The sequence below is a fragment of the Poecilia mexicana genome, unplaced genomic scaffold (assembly GCF_051168715.1).
Source record: "Poecilia mexicana isolate PSO_F unplaced genomic scaffold, ASM5116871v1 scaffold_11, whole genome shotgun sequence".
NCBI lineage: Eukaryota > Metazoa > Chordata > Actinopteri > Cyprinodontiformes > Poeciliidae > Poecilia > Poecilia mexicana.
This window is the reverse complement of record NW_028263380.1, coordinates 18,361,967-18,381,492: the sequence shown is the minus strand read 5'-3', so window position 1 is coordinate 18,381,492 and position 19,526 is coordinate 18,361,967. Positions and strand designations below refer to the sequence as shown.

Genomic DNA, 19,526 nt, shown 5'->3' with positions numbered 1-19,526 from the left:
TAAAAATCAATGCACTGTCCAAGGTCCATTCATCTTCTACATAACTGTGCAGCTACAGTATCTTGGCCGGTGTGCATCATCAAACCCATCTGTTAAAGTTGGCTCTGGTTTCACACACACTGTGGTTATTTGCAGTCATCAAAGAGTCTCATTCCAGTCTTTTCTTTTTTTTTTTTCCCTCTCTTCTCTACTAATGCGCTTCCATTCTACGGAAAAAAATATTTCACCTGCAGAGTTAGAGGTGGATGACAAGTTAATTAAAAAACATTGAAAATGTCCTGAATCCTAGAAAAGAGGAACTGTTCTGCAATGAGCAATATTCTGTAGCTGCAGTGATTCAGGCACTTTAAAAGGCAAATGACTTATTTTCTTAACTATGTGGTCACAATTCACTGTGGAAAAATTTAAATAAATTTATAATAATTTTCATATTTTTTTCCCCACCAGGAAAGCTTCTTAATCACACAATTCTTTTCTTTCTTCTTCTTTTTTTTTTTTTGGATTAAGTTTCCTATAATTTAGTCTGTCAAGTTGATAAAATAGTTTCATTGATGGTTCATCTTTTTCTTCCACTGTTAACTTCCTGCCAGATTTTAATAAATTATTTATTTAAAAATGATTTCAATTAGAATTTTACGTATTTTGACAAGTCACAGATTTGTGAATCTGTAGAATTACCTTTTGTACATGTTATTAGTTCTAAATGTAGTCCGTCACATTTCTACCTGAATTCATTTGATCCGATTTCTCGATGAGACTAGATGGGAGATCTTTCAGATCTCTTTTGCTCTTCCCAAAAGGAACAAGTCTCATGTTGACTTTTGCAAACTAAATATTGTGAACCATCTGAATCATTACACTCCTGACACTAATGTAGTTCTATATGTCCCTGCAGTCGACATCATACATCGCTAAAATACACTCACTGGCCAAATTAATAGGGACATCTTATTAATACCAGGTTGCTCCATCTTTTGCCTTGTTAAATGCCCCAATTCATCCCAACAATCAATAAAAAAGGTGTCAAACATTCTTCAAAGATGTTGGTCCAAATTGACATGATGCTTTCATGCGTCTGCGATAGACTTCTCAAAGGCACATCCATGATGCAGATCTCACATTTGACTGCATACTAAAGGAGTTTTATTGCAATGAGATCTGGTGACAATGGCCAAATGCATTATGTTCAAAAACAAGTTTGAACGATTCAAGCTTTGCCACGTTTACCTCTGCTGGAAGTAGATGATGAGTACTCCACATTCTGTCATAAAATGAAGGACGTGTTGCTACTTGCCGTGTGCCAAACACATTTACATCACCACCAGTCTAAAGTGATAGAAGGAGGACGCCTTCATCCCTTTAGGTCACTAAATTCTGACCCAACAATGTAAACGTTGCAACTGAAATACAGATCAATCAGACTTTGTGACATTTTTCCAATCTTCTATTGATCAGAAATATTAAGCCTGTGCAAATTGTAGTCTGTTTTCCGTCCTTGGCGAGAGTGACAGGAGTTGGACAAAGTGCGGTTTGAACCATCTGCTTTAGGGTTCAGTGTATTCCGAGTTCAGGGATGAAACTCCACACAACTTGGTTGTAACTACTGGGTATTTCAGATGCTGAACCTCACTAAGACTTCCTACCAGTTTGCCATTCTTCTCCGGCCTCACAGAACCACACAAAACTCACTTGATATTTCCAGACCATTCCCTGTAAAGCAAACATGGTTGTGTGAAAAATTCCCAGGTGATCTGAAGTTTCTGATCTACTCAGATCAGCCTGTCCACCACAGATGAACAGATGACCATGTCAAGTCCAGAGTCACTTAAATCCACTTTCTTTCCAATTTTAAAGCTTAGTTTGCAGTTAAGTAAATGCATCTGGTACGAGGTTGATTGATTGAACTGAACAGATAATAGTAAAAAAAGACAATGCAGAACATGCAGTGGAATATAGATGCTGGATGATCATCTTTACAGCATTACTGGGAAATGTGTAATCTGAGAGTCTCCATCAAGAAAAGCCAAAACGATGTAGGTATCTAAAATCTCTCTAGCACTCTTCCTCTTTACACACAAAGCTGGTTGTTTTCAGAGCCAGCTTTATAGAATTGCCTCTGTTTGTTCAGAAATGTCCAACCTGTCAAAGCTGCACAACATGTACTGCTGTCTGATACGCACAAATGAACACATCTCATCTGCAATGGAGCTGCGTTCGCTATCTAGATATGGCGTTAGAGGAAAATTCACTGAAGAGAAATGGAGGAGAAAAAAAAACAGAAAATGTTGGAAGGGAGGACAGCGAGACAGAGTCGCAAAATTCCTGGCTTTGTCCCCGACGTCAATCAGTCTTTTTGTATCCTGCACTCTAATGCTACTTCTGCTTCAGCTTAAAACTCTGTCTCCTTCTATGTGGATGAACTGACGTAAAATGCAAAGCATTGTGGTGGAGGTGGGTAGAACGAAAGGGGTAAAGAAATGATTTCCATATCAGCAAGCCAATGTGACGTTCCATTGTTTCCTTGGGGACGTTCCATCTCAGAAACTACTCAGAAGTGAAAAAGAAGCAATTCCACACACCACCAACAACAACAACAAAAATCGGCAAAGTTAACTAAAGTCTAAAAGTGAAAGGGGAATACTCGTCAGGCTCTAAATAGGCAAACAGTCCATGTGTCATGTTTACAGTAATGGGGAATAAATAATTCAAAAAGCAGCCTAGGGCTGAATAATCTGGCGCTCTCATCCCTGCTCTAAAGTTGATGTTTGGGGATGTAGCTATTAATAGTTGAGCACATTGAAATATTTTTTTTTCTTATATACTTTAAAAAAAGTTAAGCAACACAATTCTTTCAAGTCATGAATGAAAGAAGACGTGGCTTAGTTACAGATTAACATTAGCTACATTAAACATTTTGTTGCAATCTAGATTGTTTGGAAATCCCACTATGCGTGCTGCACTGACAAAAACACACAACAAAGTTGTAAACTTAAATCTTATGGACATGCAAATCTTTGCATGTCCATAAGATTATCCACAGCTGTAAATAAAATACCAAAAAAATCTGTTAAAACTATTCACAATAAAATCATAAATCAATAACCTTCAAACAAACAAAATAGTAATTAGTTTTTAAAATGACTAATACAAGGATTTCTTGGTATTTTATGAGGGCTGTGTTGGCAAGAAAAATATATTTGAGAGTTGTAAGCATTTAAGATGAGCTTTATTATAGATAAATTGTAGACAATCAGGAGGCAGAGAAGTCGTTTCTTGCACGGCAGCTTCGTTTATGAAAGTGAGGATGATTGAATATTAAGAATATTGTAAGGTTATTTGTAAAAAAAAAAACAGTTTCGGGTTTGGAAGCTACAAGCTATTTGAAGGGTTTAGTGCTGGGGAATCTTTGAAACTAGAATAATCTTTAGTCACTTTTTCACCTCTGGTTTCACTTTTTGAAAAGCCAGGGGAACGGGATGGGCCAGCTTTGATGGAGGATTAGGCCTAATTTGGCTTCTGTGTCTGCTGGGGTCTCCCTTTTATAAAAACAGGTGGTCTCTGGGTCACCTTTTTGCAATCCACCTAATCTACTAAACAAACCTCCCAGTCCCACCTCCTGCCCCTCCTGCCGTAATCTCCAGCTGCCCCTCCACAACTCCCTCAGACACATGGGAAAGGTTATTTGCACAATTGGTGGTGATTAGCTCTTGATTTGGCTTGTTCTATTTGTGTGACCAAGTCGGTGCATGCATGCAGAAACCAATTCCACCGAGGGCACAGCTGCGGCTCAGCCATGACTGAAAATGGCTGAAGAGAAGCAGACTGGGAGTTGGGTGGTGGAGGAGGAGGAAGATGAGAGGGTGAGGAAAAATAAAAGCATTGAAATGATGGAGTGTGGACCATTCAACCCACTCTGGTCCTTTGTTTTTGTGGTGGTTTCAATTTTAGTCTCCTTATTGTTGGAAAAAAAAACATCTGAACTATTTTATCTGTGTTGGCCTCGGCTCTAATGATCGTTCTTAATTTAGACCTTCAGGGCACAACTCCACCCTAGAGGGGCCTGGGGTGGGGTCACAGCTTTAGATTCGGTCACTAACAACGAAAGGTCTTCGAAAGTTTACTTTACACCAAAGCGACTCAAGGGCGTGCTGGGTTTGATGGTTGGGTTGAATATGTTGGCTGCAACCCTCAGTTGGTGTTGGACTTACGGGTTGGCCCGGTGCCTCAACATAGCTGGTGAGGCTAAAGAAAAAGACAACAACGGCTGTTTTAGCCGCTGCTTTTTTCCTCTCCTTTCCTGTATTCATCCAGTCATCCAGCCAGGCAGGCAAGTGGGAAGACCTCTCACGAACTGTGTGTTCAGCCAACTATTCCCACCCCACTCCTTTGGCCTCCCTGCTGCAGCCATTTATCAGGCTGATGGTTGGTGAAGAACTCTTCATCCAGCCAGATGAATAAAGCAGAGATTAAGTACCCACCCAAATTCATTTAATAACTCATCTAACAGCTTGCGGCAAGTAACCTTAACCACTGTTGAAAGGCTGGTTTTCTTTAGCGTTTAATTTTACTCCCATGGACAACAGAGACATTAAAGGAAAAGTGATTCTAAAAAAAATGTTGGCATTAATAAAACATAATGGCACATCCAGATGTTTTTATAGGAAAATTGTTGTTGCATTGAAGCAAGGTTCAGTTACAAGGGTGCAATGACTGATGAAAGAAAACTAAAATAGACTGTAAGGAATGACATGCACATTAAAAACAAAACACCTTTAGCCTCCATCGCGTTCTGAATGAACATAGAAAACCACACAATTCATCCATCATCATTTATTAGTTGATCTAAAATGATTTTTGAAAAATATTTCGGCAGATTATGTGAGCTACTTCATCTTTTAAGGTCAACTGATTATTTAAATGTGCCAGTATGCATCACACTGATATGTCCCTGAACAAGTGTATTTATTTTAGATAATTCATTTAAAGTTCATCCATCCATCCATTTATGGGCAATTTGGAGAGGCCAATTAACCTGTCAGTCACGTTTTTGGACTGTGGGAGGAAACAGGGAGAGAACATGGAACTCCATCAGAAAGACCGGGCCGGGGCCGGGAATCGAATCCAGAACCTTCTTGCTGCAAGGCAACAGCTCTACCAACTGCGCCACTGTGCAGCCCTTCATTTAAAATGTTACACTATATAAGCAATGGCTCAGTATTTTTGCTCCATGGCATAGGTAAGGTAGTCTCTGGTTTAGAAGTGGCTTAGTCCAAGGAATGTGATCGTTGCAGCCCACATCCTGAATACCTTTGTAGCTCTTGAGGCACCAACTAAAGCTGCAGACCACTCCATATGATTCTGTCAAACTATTGAATGTGTTCACAATTCTTTTAAGGATGTGCTGTGAGGTTTATTTTTTCTTACTTTTGCACAATTTTCTATCAGTTTTTTATTTTTTATTTCCATTAAATAACTACTCAAAACTTTAGCAATGGCCTTTAAACTTCCTAGTAGAGCATCCGGCAGAAAACTCCCATGTTAACTTTTTAAGAAACTGAAATTTGAGGGGTATTTATGTAGAAAAACTACTATTTATCAAAATTGATGAAAAAGACGGGTCAAACATGGGTCAATGGTTCAAGTCAAACAGACAAAGAATTCTGTTCAATATATTTACAGGGCTTATTCACATTTACACTTTCAAAAACTCAAGTACCTACAAATGTGTTATTTTTGACATTCACAGCAGTGCCCAGTCTTCAAAGGTGTAAAGTTAAATTGAAAGGTCCACAGCATCTAAATAAATAAGAAAATGCATAACTATGGAAGATAAGCTATCTGCCATTTCTGACACACTTTTTAATTTTATGAACAAATATGAGATAAGTTAAAGCTGTGGTGAAGATTGCTTGAAGTGAATTTAACAGAATTTTGGCAATGAAATTTCAGTTCCACAGAGCAAGGTTACAAGCACAGCAACAGAAAAATATCTTCCATTATTTTGGCAACTTTATTTTATTGTAATTTGCGGCGTCAAATCAGCAGCTACAACATGGCTTCTTGACAAGAATGCAGCAGTTTGGCAGCAGTTGGTTTTGCTTTCCATATAGAGGTGAACCAGGACTCGAGCGGCGCTTGCGTGTGACAGAGCAGCCAGAAACCACAGAAATAATGACAGAAATTGTCTGAGCAAGCTTACCAGCCCTTGCTTATGATTATGAAAATTACCTAAGCCTGCTAACAAGATTAAAATAATTTTCTTTATCCTTAAAATAAAGCTGCCATATTTAGTGAGAGTTTATGTCTAACATTCAGTCTCCCTGGGAGAGCTGCCAGGGTTGGGAGCCATGAGAGGAGGAGCTTTGTGTGTTGAAAAGTGCCAGGGCATCTGGGAAGGAAAAAAAAAAAAAAAAAGCTGAAGGGAACCCAGGGAGCTGGTTTCTGCAGAACAGTTGAATGACCTTTTCTAAAATGCTGCCACCCGCCTGCCACTGAAACACAGTCTGGCTAATTAAAGTTTCAGTGGCATTGAATTTTCACTAGCATAGCAAACCTCGGGCAACCTTGGGGGCTCAAAGAGGGAAAGATGGGCGATATAAGACAAGAGGATGAGCAAAAACCAAGGAAGCAGCTGAACAGGAGGACAGCCACAAGAGGACAGCACGGCAAATCCATGCAGGAAAAGACAAAAGCCTTTTGCTTTCCATAATATGTAGAGAAAAAAAAAAAAAACATTAAAATGCAAATCCACAATCCCAGAGTATTTTGCATAAGCTCTGATGTGTTTTGACCTTTCAAATTGTGGTGCTCGAAATGTTTAAGATCATATAGAATTAGAAATCAAACTGAAACTGCCCAACTGTGTACAACGGGGGGCGGAATGCATTTAGAAAGGCCTAAACCAGAGATATCCAATGTCAAAACGCTGAGTGCTTTTCCAAATCCTATCGGGCCGCCTCTCAACCTAATGGAATCTTGATGGTGAGTTTCAAGAATAAATGCATGACTTATGACACAACTACCGGGAGAATTACCCAATATAGTGGACGGCATGTTCCCGTCTCCAAAACATCATTGAATAATTGGCCACGTTTGACCAGGACATTTCTGGAAAAATGGCCAAGAAAAGGTTATGCAACCAGACAGATTCACTCATAGCCTGCATTTCACAATCTGCTGGCCTTGTCTGCATTAATGATCTTGACCTCGTTTTCACCATGTTGGGAGCGAAAAGGACTTAATAAAGCTGAACAAAGCTGCTTGTGTGTGTGTGTGTGTGTGTGAGAGAGAGAGACTGTGCGTGTGTGAGTTTGAGAGAAAGAGGAAAAGGAAGGCCCATGTGACTGTGTGTTACAGCTTGATGAGGGCTTGGTCTGTGATTCCTGGGGGATGTGGTCCAATCTAGGCTTTATTAGGCCTCACTGAGCTGTGTGCAGGGAGGTCTGTGTGCGTCTTCTCTATCGAGAACATTCGTCTGAGCATTCTAAGTACTTCTTTGTGTGGAACTTTAAAATGCACTCAGTTGGTAGCAGTTTAATAGTGCGTGCAAGGTATGGACCTTTTTCATGCTGCAGTCTGCTCAAGAGGTGAACTGCTTAGTTTAATCACACCATTTGTATAGACCGAGGACTACTGGTAATTTATTTCATGCATTAAAAGCAGACATGTATACACTGAAAAAAAAAAAAACTATTTCTAAAATAAAGGACTGGTTAGAAATTATTTCCAAAAAAGTAAGTAATTAAAAACATGACCCCGTATTAAATGGAGAGCTATGGAACTGAAGATGTAAACACATTTTAAATTGAACCCAAGCAAAGCACAATAAATGTAGCAAAATTATACAAGTTAAAGAGTGGCACTCAATAGACACGAAGCCTCGAGTCAAACTGAGAACAAATGCTATGGAGTACAAATATAAGAGTCCTAAGCAATTAAATATTGTGAGAAAATCTTCAGCCTCTTCTGGGCTGACTGACTTCTGGGCAGGAAAAGGCAACTACCAGTTCCTAACCTAATGATCCGATTTTTCACACCAATCAATGAAATATTTATGTCAAGAATTTTTAAGTATATATGAAATTTATTAACCAATGTAGTACTGAATTTTTATGTCCAAACCTAATTGACCGAGATCAACATCTTTGGAAGAAAAAACATCCTTAACAGAACCTCTCTACCTGCGACATCACCTTCTGAAATGATGGCATACATTTTTGGTTTTTTTTTTTTGAGCAGGCGCTATCCAACATGAAGCCGATTACATTTGCAAACGTGAATTTGGTATTAAGGTTTGACGTCCTTACGGTTGGCAGAGCTTGATAAGGTCCTGGTCGGTGGTTCCAGGCGGCAGACCGCGAATGTACAGGTTGGTCTTACTGAGCTGCTCCGCCCCTCCCTGGCTGCAGCTGTTGGTGCTGGGGCTGGGAGGAGCCATGGGATGAGGGGGTGGAGCATAGGGCTGCTGGAAGAAACACAAGGAGAAAACAATGATTTAGCACCAACTGATACAATATATTTTCAGTAAAACTATTATGTGAGAAGAGGAAAAAGTTAAAGACACTAAGATGAGGTGGAACAATGTTTCACGAGGGAGTTAAAAATGTGTGAAACAATAATAAAAAAAAATAAAAATACAGCTTTTGACGAAACGGCAAGCACTACAAATTAAAAGACAAGACATTTTAGGGCAGCTGTGAGACAGAGAAGAGATTAAATCACTGTTGCTAAGAGATAAAAACACAGCAGCACGTAATAAATACATATTTTAATACCGTCCCTTTAATCGGGAACAGGGAGAAAAAAAAATAAAATAAAATTGCTTTCCACAATAACAGCGTTCCAAAAAGGGCTTTCAGGTGAGATCTTGAATGCAGCATATGATTTTTGTTTTCCAGTCCACTTCATTATGTTTTAAGTAAACAGTTCACTGAGGAGGCTCTCACAAATTAGACTTCATATGGCTTCCAGCAGATTATAAACAGTTTTAAATGATGGCAAGATCCTGCTCTCTACTGAAATTGCCAGAACCAATTTCATTACACTGCGAAACAATTTTCACCTCCGAGAGTGTGTGATCCTGATGCAATAATCCACTCCAGTATATTTTATAACCATCTACATATGAATGTCTTTTTCAGTGTAATCCTCAGCTCGCAAAACTTATTCAAAATTTGATTCCACCTTTGTTTTTCCTACTCAACTTCCCCCCCCTCCATCGCTGGCTCCTTTTATTTGCTTGTTGTTCTGTTTGTGTAGATTTATGGTACAGGAGTCAGGGCCCCCTGCTCACAGACCATTTATATCTCTATTGCAGGGACACTGCACATAATGACAGCGAGGGAGAGCTGAAGCCCAGTGGGTAAGAAAGGAGGGAGAGGGAAAAAGAATGTGGAAAAAACATGGAAAAAGAAAAAGACTATGTGCAATGCAAAAAAAAAGAAAGAAATAAAATACTGATGGATGAAGCAGAAGAGAAGATGATGTCCAGGAAGAGAGGAAGACATAACAAAATACCACCTACAGCTCTAGTTAACCAGGTTAACCCTCATCCTCCCAGGGGAGGACCTTAAAACCTTAAAACATGCTGTGAAAACACACACACACACACACACACACACACACACACACACCATTAGCCCTCCGATTTGCACCACACGTTAACAGCGACTGTTGGAGCATGGCTGATTTGATGCGCTATTTTAAGCGTGTGTGCCATGCCAGCGTGTCTACTCCCACTTCTCAGACAAAAAGCCGGGGTCCCTGGAGCGTGAAGAGGGAGCCACGTCCATCAATGGATGGCCAATTACCACGCTGAGCTAAATGGAACTGATGGGCAGCCACTCTCTGTGCCATGCTAACACGTACACACACTGTATGCTGGAATACAATCAGACCGATGAGAACACACACACACGCAGTGTGAGAACACAGAAGGAGCTCTCTCTCGATGCAGGTGCAAAAAACAGCCACCTAGAACATGTCGGTAACAAACCAAGACTTTATCCAGTTCAAATCCAAATCATGTGATCTGAGATCATCTAAAGATAACGGCACAGAAGGCAATTTAATAGCCCCGTCACACTAACGTATGAAGATATCTGGGTCTAAGTAAGTTTCTTTTCTTTACATATTATCCATCTTAGCATGCGTCATTTGATATTTTTCACACGTACAAAAATTCTGTAGCCTACTGCAACTCACAGTGACAGCACACATACCCCACCACTACATTATTTACAGTGATTAAGTTTATTCAAATCTCCTAAAAAGAACACCATAATTAAGTCATGTGATGCCATGAACTGCATAGTAGCTCTGTCTGCCCTGATGAAGATCAACTCACCTCAGCATGCTGAATTTTTGTATTGAAAGACATGACAGTGTAATTTTTTGACCACTTTAGGTACTTGCGGCACTGAACACTGGCATTTCAGACTAAGATGTTAATGAGATCATTACGTTTAGGTAAAAAAAAAAAAAAAAAAAAAAGGTGTCATGACGGAACGGAAAGAAGTAATGCTGTGACCAATGTGTAAAACCCTGAATGAACTCAAGTTTTAAAACAACAACACAAATAGTTTTTGCTGAGCAATTCATCTATGTGTCCCTAATAAAGTGGCCAGTGGGTGTACTTCATTTACATGATAGAATTTGATATGTAAATGTTTGGATCCTTACCTAATAACATGTTTAAATAAACTAAAATGGCCAAGATGAGCAAAATGCACACAACTCAAGGTACGTAATATTTCAGTAAATTAATTACCAACTATTGGCATAAGTAGGTGTTTATAGAAAGCAGAAACCAGTGAAGATGTTAAATAAACTGGTCTTTTGATTAAAGGTGTATGACACTGCAATTGGGAAATTGTGTTTTATCAACATTAGCAGAACATAGACAAAGATTTGCCCACATCTGCAATGAAAACGCAGCTACTCATAAGACTTAAAACAAGTTCAAGATTTTAAAATCAACACTATATCTTCACTTAAATGCCTTCTGTCTCGTCTTCTGGACATAGTTGCACAAGCCACAAGGAGAAAGAACAAAATTAAGCAACATTTGCTCTGGCAGCTGTGCACAGGAATTTCAATCCCTTGAATGCTCTATTGAGTTATTTCCACCTTCTTAGGGTTCCTTGAACTTTCACAGCTGCAGTTCAAGCCTCGACTTTGAGGTTTTGTTTTTTTTTTTTTTACCTTTGTCTCCCCTACTCTCAGCTCTTCATTTTGCTTTGTCCAAATTCACTGTAGCCTAATTTACTCACAGAGTGTTGCAAATGTCATCTCACTACATAGACAGTTGCTCTAGGAGCTGTGCGTTAATGCAAAAGTTCCTTCCTTTCATTCAGGCTTTTGTGAAGTTCTTCAGTGATCCACACAGCTCTCTTCCTCCTCTTAGGCTCCAGGCTTGGCTTGAATTTTACTCTTTGGAATTCATGTGTCCCACCCCATCGATTTGCTTTCATTTTTTAAGGTCAGAAGCTGAAATCTTACACAATGAGGCATGGAGGGTCAAAATGAGCCCATTACTTACAGTCCTGGGCGAAGAGGCACAGAGTGAGGTTATCCAAGGGGAAAAGAAAAAAGGCTGGAGAAGTGCTCTGGGATGAGGAATGGTGCGCCTAAGGTGGGCGCCAAAGGTCTCGAGAGAGTGAACGTTTCTGAATGGCTGAAAACAAATAGTGACCAATAGCCATCTTCTGTTTTCATGTTATGTTTTAAAAGATCCAAAAAGACTTTTCAAGTTAATATACTTACGCTAGAGGAACCTTCTGCAGTCGGTTGTAAAGGCGTAAGAGAAATTTAGTGGGCACACAGGTCATTGCCAAATAATTCAGCCATTTTAAAAATCACTTGTCTGCGGGCTTCTCTGCTGCCACCCTTGAGGTTAATAACCAAGCTTGTTTCCCTTCCTGGACAGTTTAATGACTGCAGTTTGCCCTCAACCTGTCAGCCTAAAAGATTCCCAAATATACAATAAATACTGGACTCATGTCAGAGTGACGAGGACTGAACGCAGCAGTTATAGTATATTTCCACGAAGAGGGGGGGGGAGGGAGATGAAGGTCGGGTCGTGGTGGGAGGGAGGGGAAGCAGAAAGTTAAAAAGAGCCTGATGGGAAGACTTGAAAAGAGAAACGGAGAAGAGCGGGAGAAAAGCTGGTCATGACACTTGGGGGTGGGGGTGGGGGTGGGGGGGTTAAACTCCAGGTGGTAAATGAGAAAACCTCCATTCTGCCGCCTCCCTACCCAGCTGTGACATGGCGCTACGCAGACTTACTGGGGATTTCAATTTGCTGCACTGTATTTCAGACAGGCAAAATGGTTTACACAGGCCCAATTTACCGAGCCAGTCGTGCAGGGGGGTTCGCAGCCTGTGTGACATGCCAGGGAATGTTTATGAGTGTATTAAGTGAGGGTGATAAATCTAGCGTGCGTCGCAAAGGCTGAGGGCACACAGCGTTGCAATGTATATTCACACATCCACACAAGGACAACACACATTTCTTTAACAGAGCTAGTAGCCCTCTTTTGTTACTGAAAGCAGGAATGTCATTTAAAAACAGCCTGAACCTAATATGTGTTCCATCATATCAAAAAAAAAAAAGATTTTTAATGCTCAATAAAATAAATCAATTTAAAAAAAATCCATTTTATTTCTAACAGTTTAGATATTTTGTTTTGTTCCCAAACTTTTTACATCCCCAGCTTTCTGAGGCGAACTCAGCTACAATGGCCAATGCAGTTTTTATAGCGCTTCGAATCATTCGGATACAAGAATAAAATCTCGTTGCTGGCTGAACGCAAGCAGTCGTCTGCCAACTGGAGTCAAATCTCAGCTTCCCCACCCCACATGTCGGTGTTGTTAAGCAAGAGTCTGAATCCTATGATGGCTTTAATTTACTGACTGATGTGTGAATTTAAGTGGGTGAATGTAGCTGGAAGTGCAGTGAGAGATCAATAACACACACACAAAAATGTGTAAATGAAGCACATTTACTGTTCTCTTGAGAACAGACTCCTATTTGACCTAATCTTGAAAAAGTAAAAAAACATAACACGTAATAAAAATCTAACACCAGTTTATGGGCTTACTTGGAAAAATTTTTAATGCAGAATGGCTCTGCACCCGTTAAGTCTTTTTTTCTTTCTTGCTATATGAATTTTCTTTTTTTTTTGGCTCAAAATACTACAATGCAGAAAATTACAATGCAATTTTGAGGCTTTACAGTTTTTGATGGGGATAAGGATAACATTTGCTGATGCAATGCATGCAGAATATGAGGAAAATAGTGTGAGTGGAGATGGAGGTTGGGCAGTTTTAAAGCTAACATTACTGCTGTCTCCCTCTAATGTTCGTCACCTAGATAAAAGGCAGAGATATTTACAGCTGCAAGAACAAATGCAGCATGTACAAAAATTGGCAAATGACTTTTTTTTTTTTTATTTCAAACTGACTCCAGTGCAACATCTCTGAATCCAGCTGGATGTACTTAAAAGTGATGAATGCTGCCGTTACTTAAACCGATTCCTTGCTGCTGGGGGCATCTAGAGATGTAAAAAGTGTTGCACCATCTTGAGTGATGTTTAATATCCTAAGATCTAAAGCAGGGATTTGAAACTTCAGGGGGGGGGCAATGTTCTGCTACTTTAAGAACATCTGAATGAAATATTGACTGCATGCTAAGGAGGTCATTCAGACATTTTGTTCAGGTGTGTTAGACCAAAGATGCATTTAGAAGCCAAGGACATTGACTAGTAGTAATTTGACTTGCTAGTCCAGTACATCCCCACTGTTGCCCAATTGAATTGAAATGTGTGGAACCTGCAGGCCCTTTCAACACTTCAAACTTCTTGTTGTACTTCAACTCTTCATGGATTATTTGTGCCTCAGGGGTAAAGTGCATTAACCAGCTAAAATGACCCCCCAGTCGCAATCAAATATTGTTTCCATGAACAAATGTATGAACTTTGCATAGTTAGTTAGGAAAGTGGTTTATGTCAAAGTAACAACTGCTTCAGATAAATAGAAAATCTCCAACTTCTTTCCAGATTCCCAACAAGGCATCCTATCGAAAATCCAGTTCGGATAGGATGCCTTGTTGGTGCCCTTAAATATAGACAGTGGCTGGCATGGCCACTTTGATGACTTGCAGCTGTGTAGTCCTTTAAATACCTAACTCTAATGCTGTATGTTGTGAGCTTTTTCTATGTAAAAACAGCATTTATATTTTTCAGCAATCTGAGAGGGAGTTTTCTCTCTACCTGCGTCATTGAGCTGATGGTAGATATAACCTCTATTACTGGGTCACCACTGTTCCTTCCTTGGGGCTCTTTTGATAGATATTGATCTCTGCAGATATCCCACCTGAGATGCAGGTTTGGACAGGTTTTAACCCAATCACCTAGCCATCACAATTTGGACATTGTCAAGCAAGTTCAAGTTTTTAAACTTGCCAGTTTGTCTTGTTCCTAACAGATGAGGGACATTGTTTCGTTGCTGCCCAGCATATGTCTCTTACCAACAGGTGCCGCAAAGCAGGTGTGGTCACAGTTATCCACATATGAGAGGCCATTTTTTTAGTCATCTTTGTTTCTATATGCAACTCTGATTGGGTAGCTAAATCTCATTTCAATAAGAGACTTGCTTTAGTCAATCTGTGTAGTTTTAGGGAATATGATTAGTGTAACAGAACGTAGAATTTAGTGTAAATGATTTTAGAAAAGCTACCTTTATACACAGCAAAGTCCTGTAAGGCGAGGAATGATTCAGTCATAAAATGTTGCATTTTAATTGAAAGTTATTTGGAACATTTGGACATAATATAAAACAGTAAAAAAAAACAGATTAAAAACAGGAAGTTACAACATTATTAAGGTCCCTGGTTCATTTTTAAGCAATTTTTTTGTTTTCAATAAATGAAAAAAACAAAACAAAAGGAGAAACAAAGGTGAGAAAAAGAAATTATAGAGGATGAAAGATAAACATTTTAAATTTACTCTAGAATGATTTGTTGATCTGTTCAAAAGATGTTAGAAACAAGAAAATGTCATATTCTGGTGTAAACAATAAGTACCTTTACAAATCACAGTCAGTTGTTTCAGTAAGTGGGATCAAAGACTTTTTTTTTTTTCTTTTTTACATCATTTTCCTCCTCTGTGTTTCCCTGCAGTGCAGGGCAGAGCTGAATGAGGTGGTTGCACACCAATGTAGTAATTGGGCCTGATTTATAGGAGGCCAGAGGATCTAACTCAACACTGGAACTGGGCCAGACAAGGCCATACTGTCAATATCATCAGTAAGCCAGCACAACCCTGCCCAAGCCTGCACACGGTCATGACACCGCTATTTCAGGTCGCCAGGCAGACACACACGCACACACACACACACACACGTGCGTCTGTTACTGTGTTAATATGCGTTTCCTGTTCTGTGCATTTCTCCTCAGTCCAAGTCAGACACTGCTGTAAAAAAAATAAAAAAATAAAAAATTACACCCAGTCTCTTAAAAATGGAGGAAAAAAGCCTCCCAACTCATTCTCCATTAATTCATGCTGGCAAAGTCTCTGCAAAGACTCTTAGAGGCGAGCATGCTCCCAGAGGCATCCCTTCCAAACTGCCAGAACTAACGGTTTGCTCGGCGGTCGGCTGCATTCGCAGCAGCCTTAAAGCACGGAAGGAACACAAATCCCCCATCCATCCTGGATTGCTGCTTCTAAACCTTTAGCTCAAAAACATGTGCTTTAGAAGCCATGACTGAATCTCAATGCTCAAAGAAGAGCAAGGGACGCTGGAAACCTGCTTGTCGTCCTTTCTTTACTTGTTCAGTGTGTGTCCACGGCCCTCTCTTGGTAAAGCATAGCCAGAGGAGTGAATAGCAAATCATCCCCAATTCACCTGGGAATGCAGCACTGCTGATCCTACAGCCAAATGCATCTTAGCAGAAGAGATTGTTAGCTCTCTGTATGTGGGGGCATGAGGAGAAGAAAGAAAGAAAAAAAAGATGTTTAAGACAGATATATATATATAACAGCCATTAACTGCCAGAGTTAAATCGAAGGTCTAAGAGTGTTATAAGAGGCAGAAGAGGGACAAGCTAGAAAAGAACAAACCTTACACATACAGGCTAACGTATCTGAAGTCAACCAGGCTGTCTGACACAACACACTGGTTGGCTAACGATGATAAACACTAAAACAAGTATAACTACAGGTTTACCCACTCTGTTAAAATTGTTAAAGATCTCTTTCATCTAACTATTTTCTCTTTTTATGTGCTCTCTGTTCTCGCTTTGTTTCAACAGCTTCCACTTTCCATGTGTCATAATACAGAAACGCTGCCTTCAAATTCAGCCCATGACTTTTAGTTGTGTGAAAAACAACTCATATTTTATGGAGTATTGCTCACTTTGTTCCTTTTGCTTTTTCATACCAAAGTTTTTTTTTGTTGTTTTTTTTAGGTATGAAAACTAGCAGCCTTTCGTACCGACACTGTTTATTCATACCTCTCTCTCGGAACGTTGCCTCCTTTAACACCTGAAGATTAACATGCTCTTAAAATAATTCAAGATATGTGGTTATACGTTTCCAACAAACAGTGTCGACCAGCGGGAAGTCGCTCTTTTATTTCGGTTTGACCGAGAGCTATAATCCCTCGTATTTCATAAGCCAACATGAATCTCACACCAACCCTAAATGCTTTTTAGGGTCTTTGCTACAGTTCTCCAAGTATGAGCTACAAACATCTGCTATTCAGGAATTACTGGAGTCTCTCAGTTTGAAAAGCAGCTAAACGATACGGGCCTTCATGCCGTTTCATTAATAGTACCATTGCCTTAAAGCAAGAAGGTCCAGGTTAAAATCTTCACCTGGGCTCTTCTTTTTTTTTTGCATGGAGTTTGCACATTTCCCTAGTGCATGCTTGGGATCTCTATTTAAATGTTTAGCTTAAATATTTTTGTAATGTTCAACAAACTGAATACACTTATTTTGCTTTTTATTCTGTTGTAAACATTTTTTTTTCCCCCTTACACGAAATATGAAATACACATCACTTCAACTTTCAGGTTGGTTGGCAACAATGTCCTCAAACACAACCTAAAAGTGGAGCTGGACTGCATGCACCAGTCCTCCAGCAACCCTTAACTTGGTTCTCTGTGGACATCAAGAGTCAGCCAATGTTTAGGTGACATAACTGGGGCTTAAGTGTGTTTGTGCTGCGCAGATTATGACGGCTTGGCTGGAAGTACAGCGCCGAGGAATCTGCAAGAGAAAGCACTGGGCGAGCCGTGGGCAGAGACAAAGTGAAACTCTATGGACATAAATATTTGGGCTGATTTGTCATCATTATAGCCAGCTGGGTCTGTTTGCAAGCTTTGCAGTGTAGGAGTGGAGACTGCAGGATGACTGCAATGAAGGAGTGGGCAGATAGAGATGCTCATTTAAAGGCAAGGCAACCAAGAGAGGGACATATTAGGAAACCAAATGCTCTAAATCTGTTCACCAACTGAATCCACTTGGTTGCATCCTCTCCCCAAAATAGATATATTTATATATATATATATATATATATATATAAATTGCAGAAATGTAATCCAGGATTGTTTGGTAGTATCTTTAACTCATGCAACTGAACTTATTTGCAAAAATATTGTTTTGGTTGCAGAAATAATTAAAGAAAAAATAAATCAGAGAAATATTACACATTTCTTTTCAGAAACGGCATAGTGCCAGTGCTGATAAGAAAATTTTAAATAAATTGGCAAAATATAGCTAGTTAAATCCTGACATCCGCCTTAACCGGCAGAAGATTAACCATATTTTAAACACTTGAATATTACCCCATTTTATTTTAGTTTCATATAATAGAAGGATCCTGAGGGGTCTGTCTGAAAACTTGCCCTGTGTTAAGAAATCTTTTGTGAATTTACATCAGTTGCAAGTTGTTTACAGCATTAGCAATGGCATACTAGAGCAGTTAAGTGATGAAAATGTACCATCAAAATCAATGTGTTGAACAAGAAAGCTTTCGAATACCTGATCTATAGTGCACACCATATATTCAAAAGCTAAACAATATTCCCCATCTCTGATTAGAAACTGAAAATTTGTAGGGAACTTTGAAAAACTATGACAAGCTGAGAAGGTTGGAGCAATTATAATGTTTGAACGTTACGCTAACTGGAGACCGCTGGGTAACTATAGCTCTGGACCCAGAAGAGCGAAAGTGGAAAGTTCAGTTTCAATTGAAAAAGAAAAAGCAAAAACAAAACCCAGAAGCAGTCACTAAGCCCCAACCCTATTCTTCGCCACTAATTGGACACATTCTTCAGGAGTCAATTATGTTTTTCACAGGAAGTTTAAGTACAAACACGGGACTGTGTGGAGGAGGCGGAGGACATGGTGTAGCTGTTTTTCATTGAAACAAATGCCTAGCAGTGCAGGAACACACATCGGCTGGCACCCGGCCCTGGAACGCCAAGGCTTCGCTCGCATCCCGAAAAACAGAAGAAGAGTCCGCGTAATGGAAACTCAGCTCAATCTGTCTTTACCTCCCACCTTTAAACGTTCATCTACTCTGGAATATATCAGTCTCTCATGCTACAGTAGCTCTAGGTGTGCATGTCTTTGTCTGACATCCAGGGCCAATTGCTTGACAAATTGCCAGATTTTGAATGAACAACTATAGATAGCAGAATGTCAGGCAGAGAGAGGGAGACGGGAGACAGATTGATATCGGAGACGCTTAGCCATTTGTCATGCTATTCTGCAGACAAACAAATTTAGGTCCACTCTTCCAGAAGGTCAACTTTGCTCAAATTCATAAATAAGCCTGTAATTGACAGAGAAGGTGCAGAGAGGCTGAAAGTTCCCCAACAGCTCTGTGCATGAGTTACTGCCCGACACTGACCTCAGACCTGCATGTGTGTTTGACTGTGTGCCAGCAGCCATAAGTCAAAGGAACTATGTAATGTTTGCATAACTGAATGATGCCAACACCGTTCTCACTAACACAACCCGATATCGGCACAGACTTGTGAAAAAGGCAGTGCAGCACAATACAGTATAAACATCTATAGGTCTGCGCATGCCAGCTAACACAATAAAAAGCTAAAGTAATAAGGTTATAAATCCCTAAGAGATCTTCCCCTCAGATGTTCGGTCTTGAATTTTCTTTAAAAAGCCTTTCTTATCAGTCAGGGTAATCGAAAAAGAGAGGCAGAGAGATTGGACAAGGGAGAACGGCAGATAATTACGTGACTAGTCCAAATTTACCTTGTTCAAGAAATACATTTCCATGTCAGGACTAGATTTGCTAATTTGTGAGTGAGAACATGAGATATATTGTTTTTTTTAGATTTTTAGTTTCTTACAGTAATGAGATGATGAAGATAGGATGAAACATATGTCAACAGTGAACTACAGAAGAGCAGACGTGGCTATGTGTATATATATATATATATATATATATATATATATATATATATATATATATATATATATATAAATTCCCTTCTCACC

General features: G+C 39.6%; 1 protein-coding gene across 10 annotated transcripts in view; it reads right to left on the bottom strand.

The window, feature by feature from the left end:
* The window catches only part of rbms3 (RNA binding motif, single stranded interacting protein), a 321,058-nt gene that overhangs the window by 184,366 nt on the left and 117,166 nt on the right, over positions 1–19,526 (bottom strand). For all 10 annotated transcript variants that reach the window (XM_088010352.1, XM_088010348.1, XM_088010351.1 and 7 more), the window contains one exon: positions 8,307–8,464. In XM_088010352.1, coding sequence (XP_087866478.1) covers positions 8,307–8,464 — 158 coding nt within the window. The remainder of the gene's footprint in view (positions 1–8,306; positions 8,465–19,526) is intronic.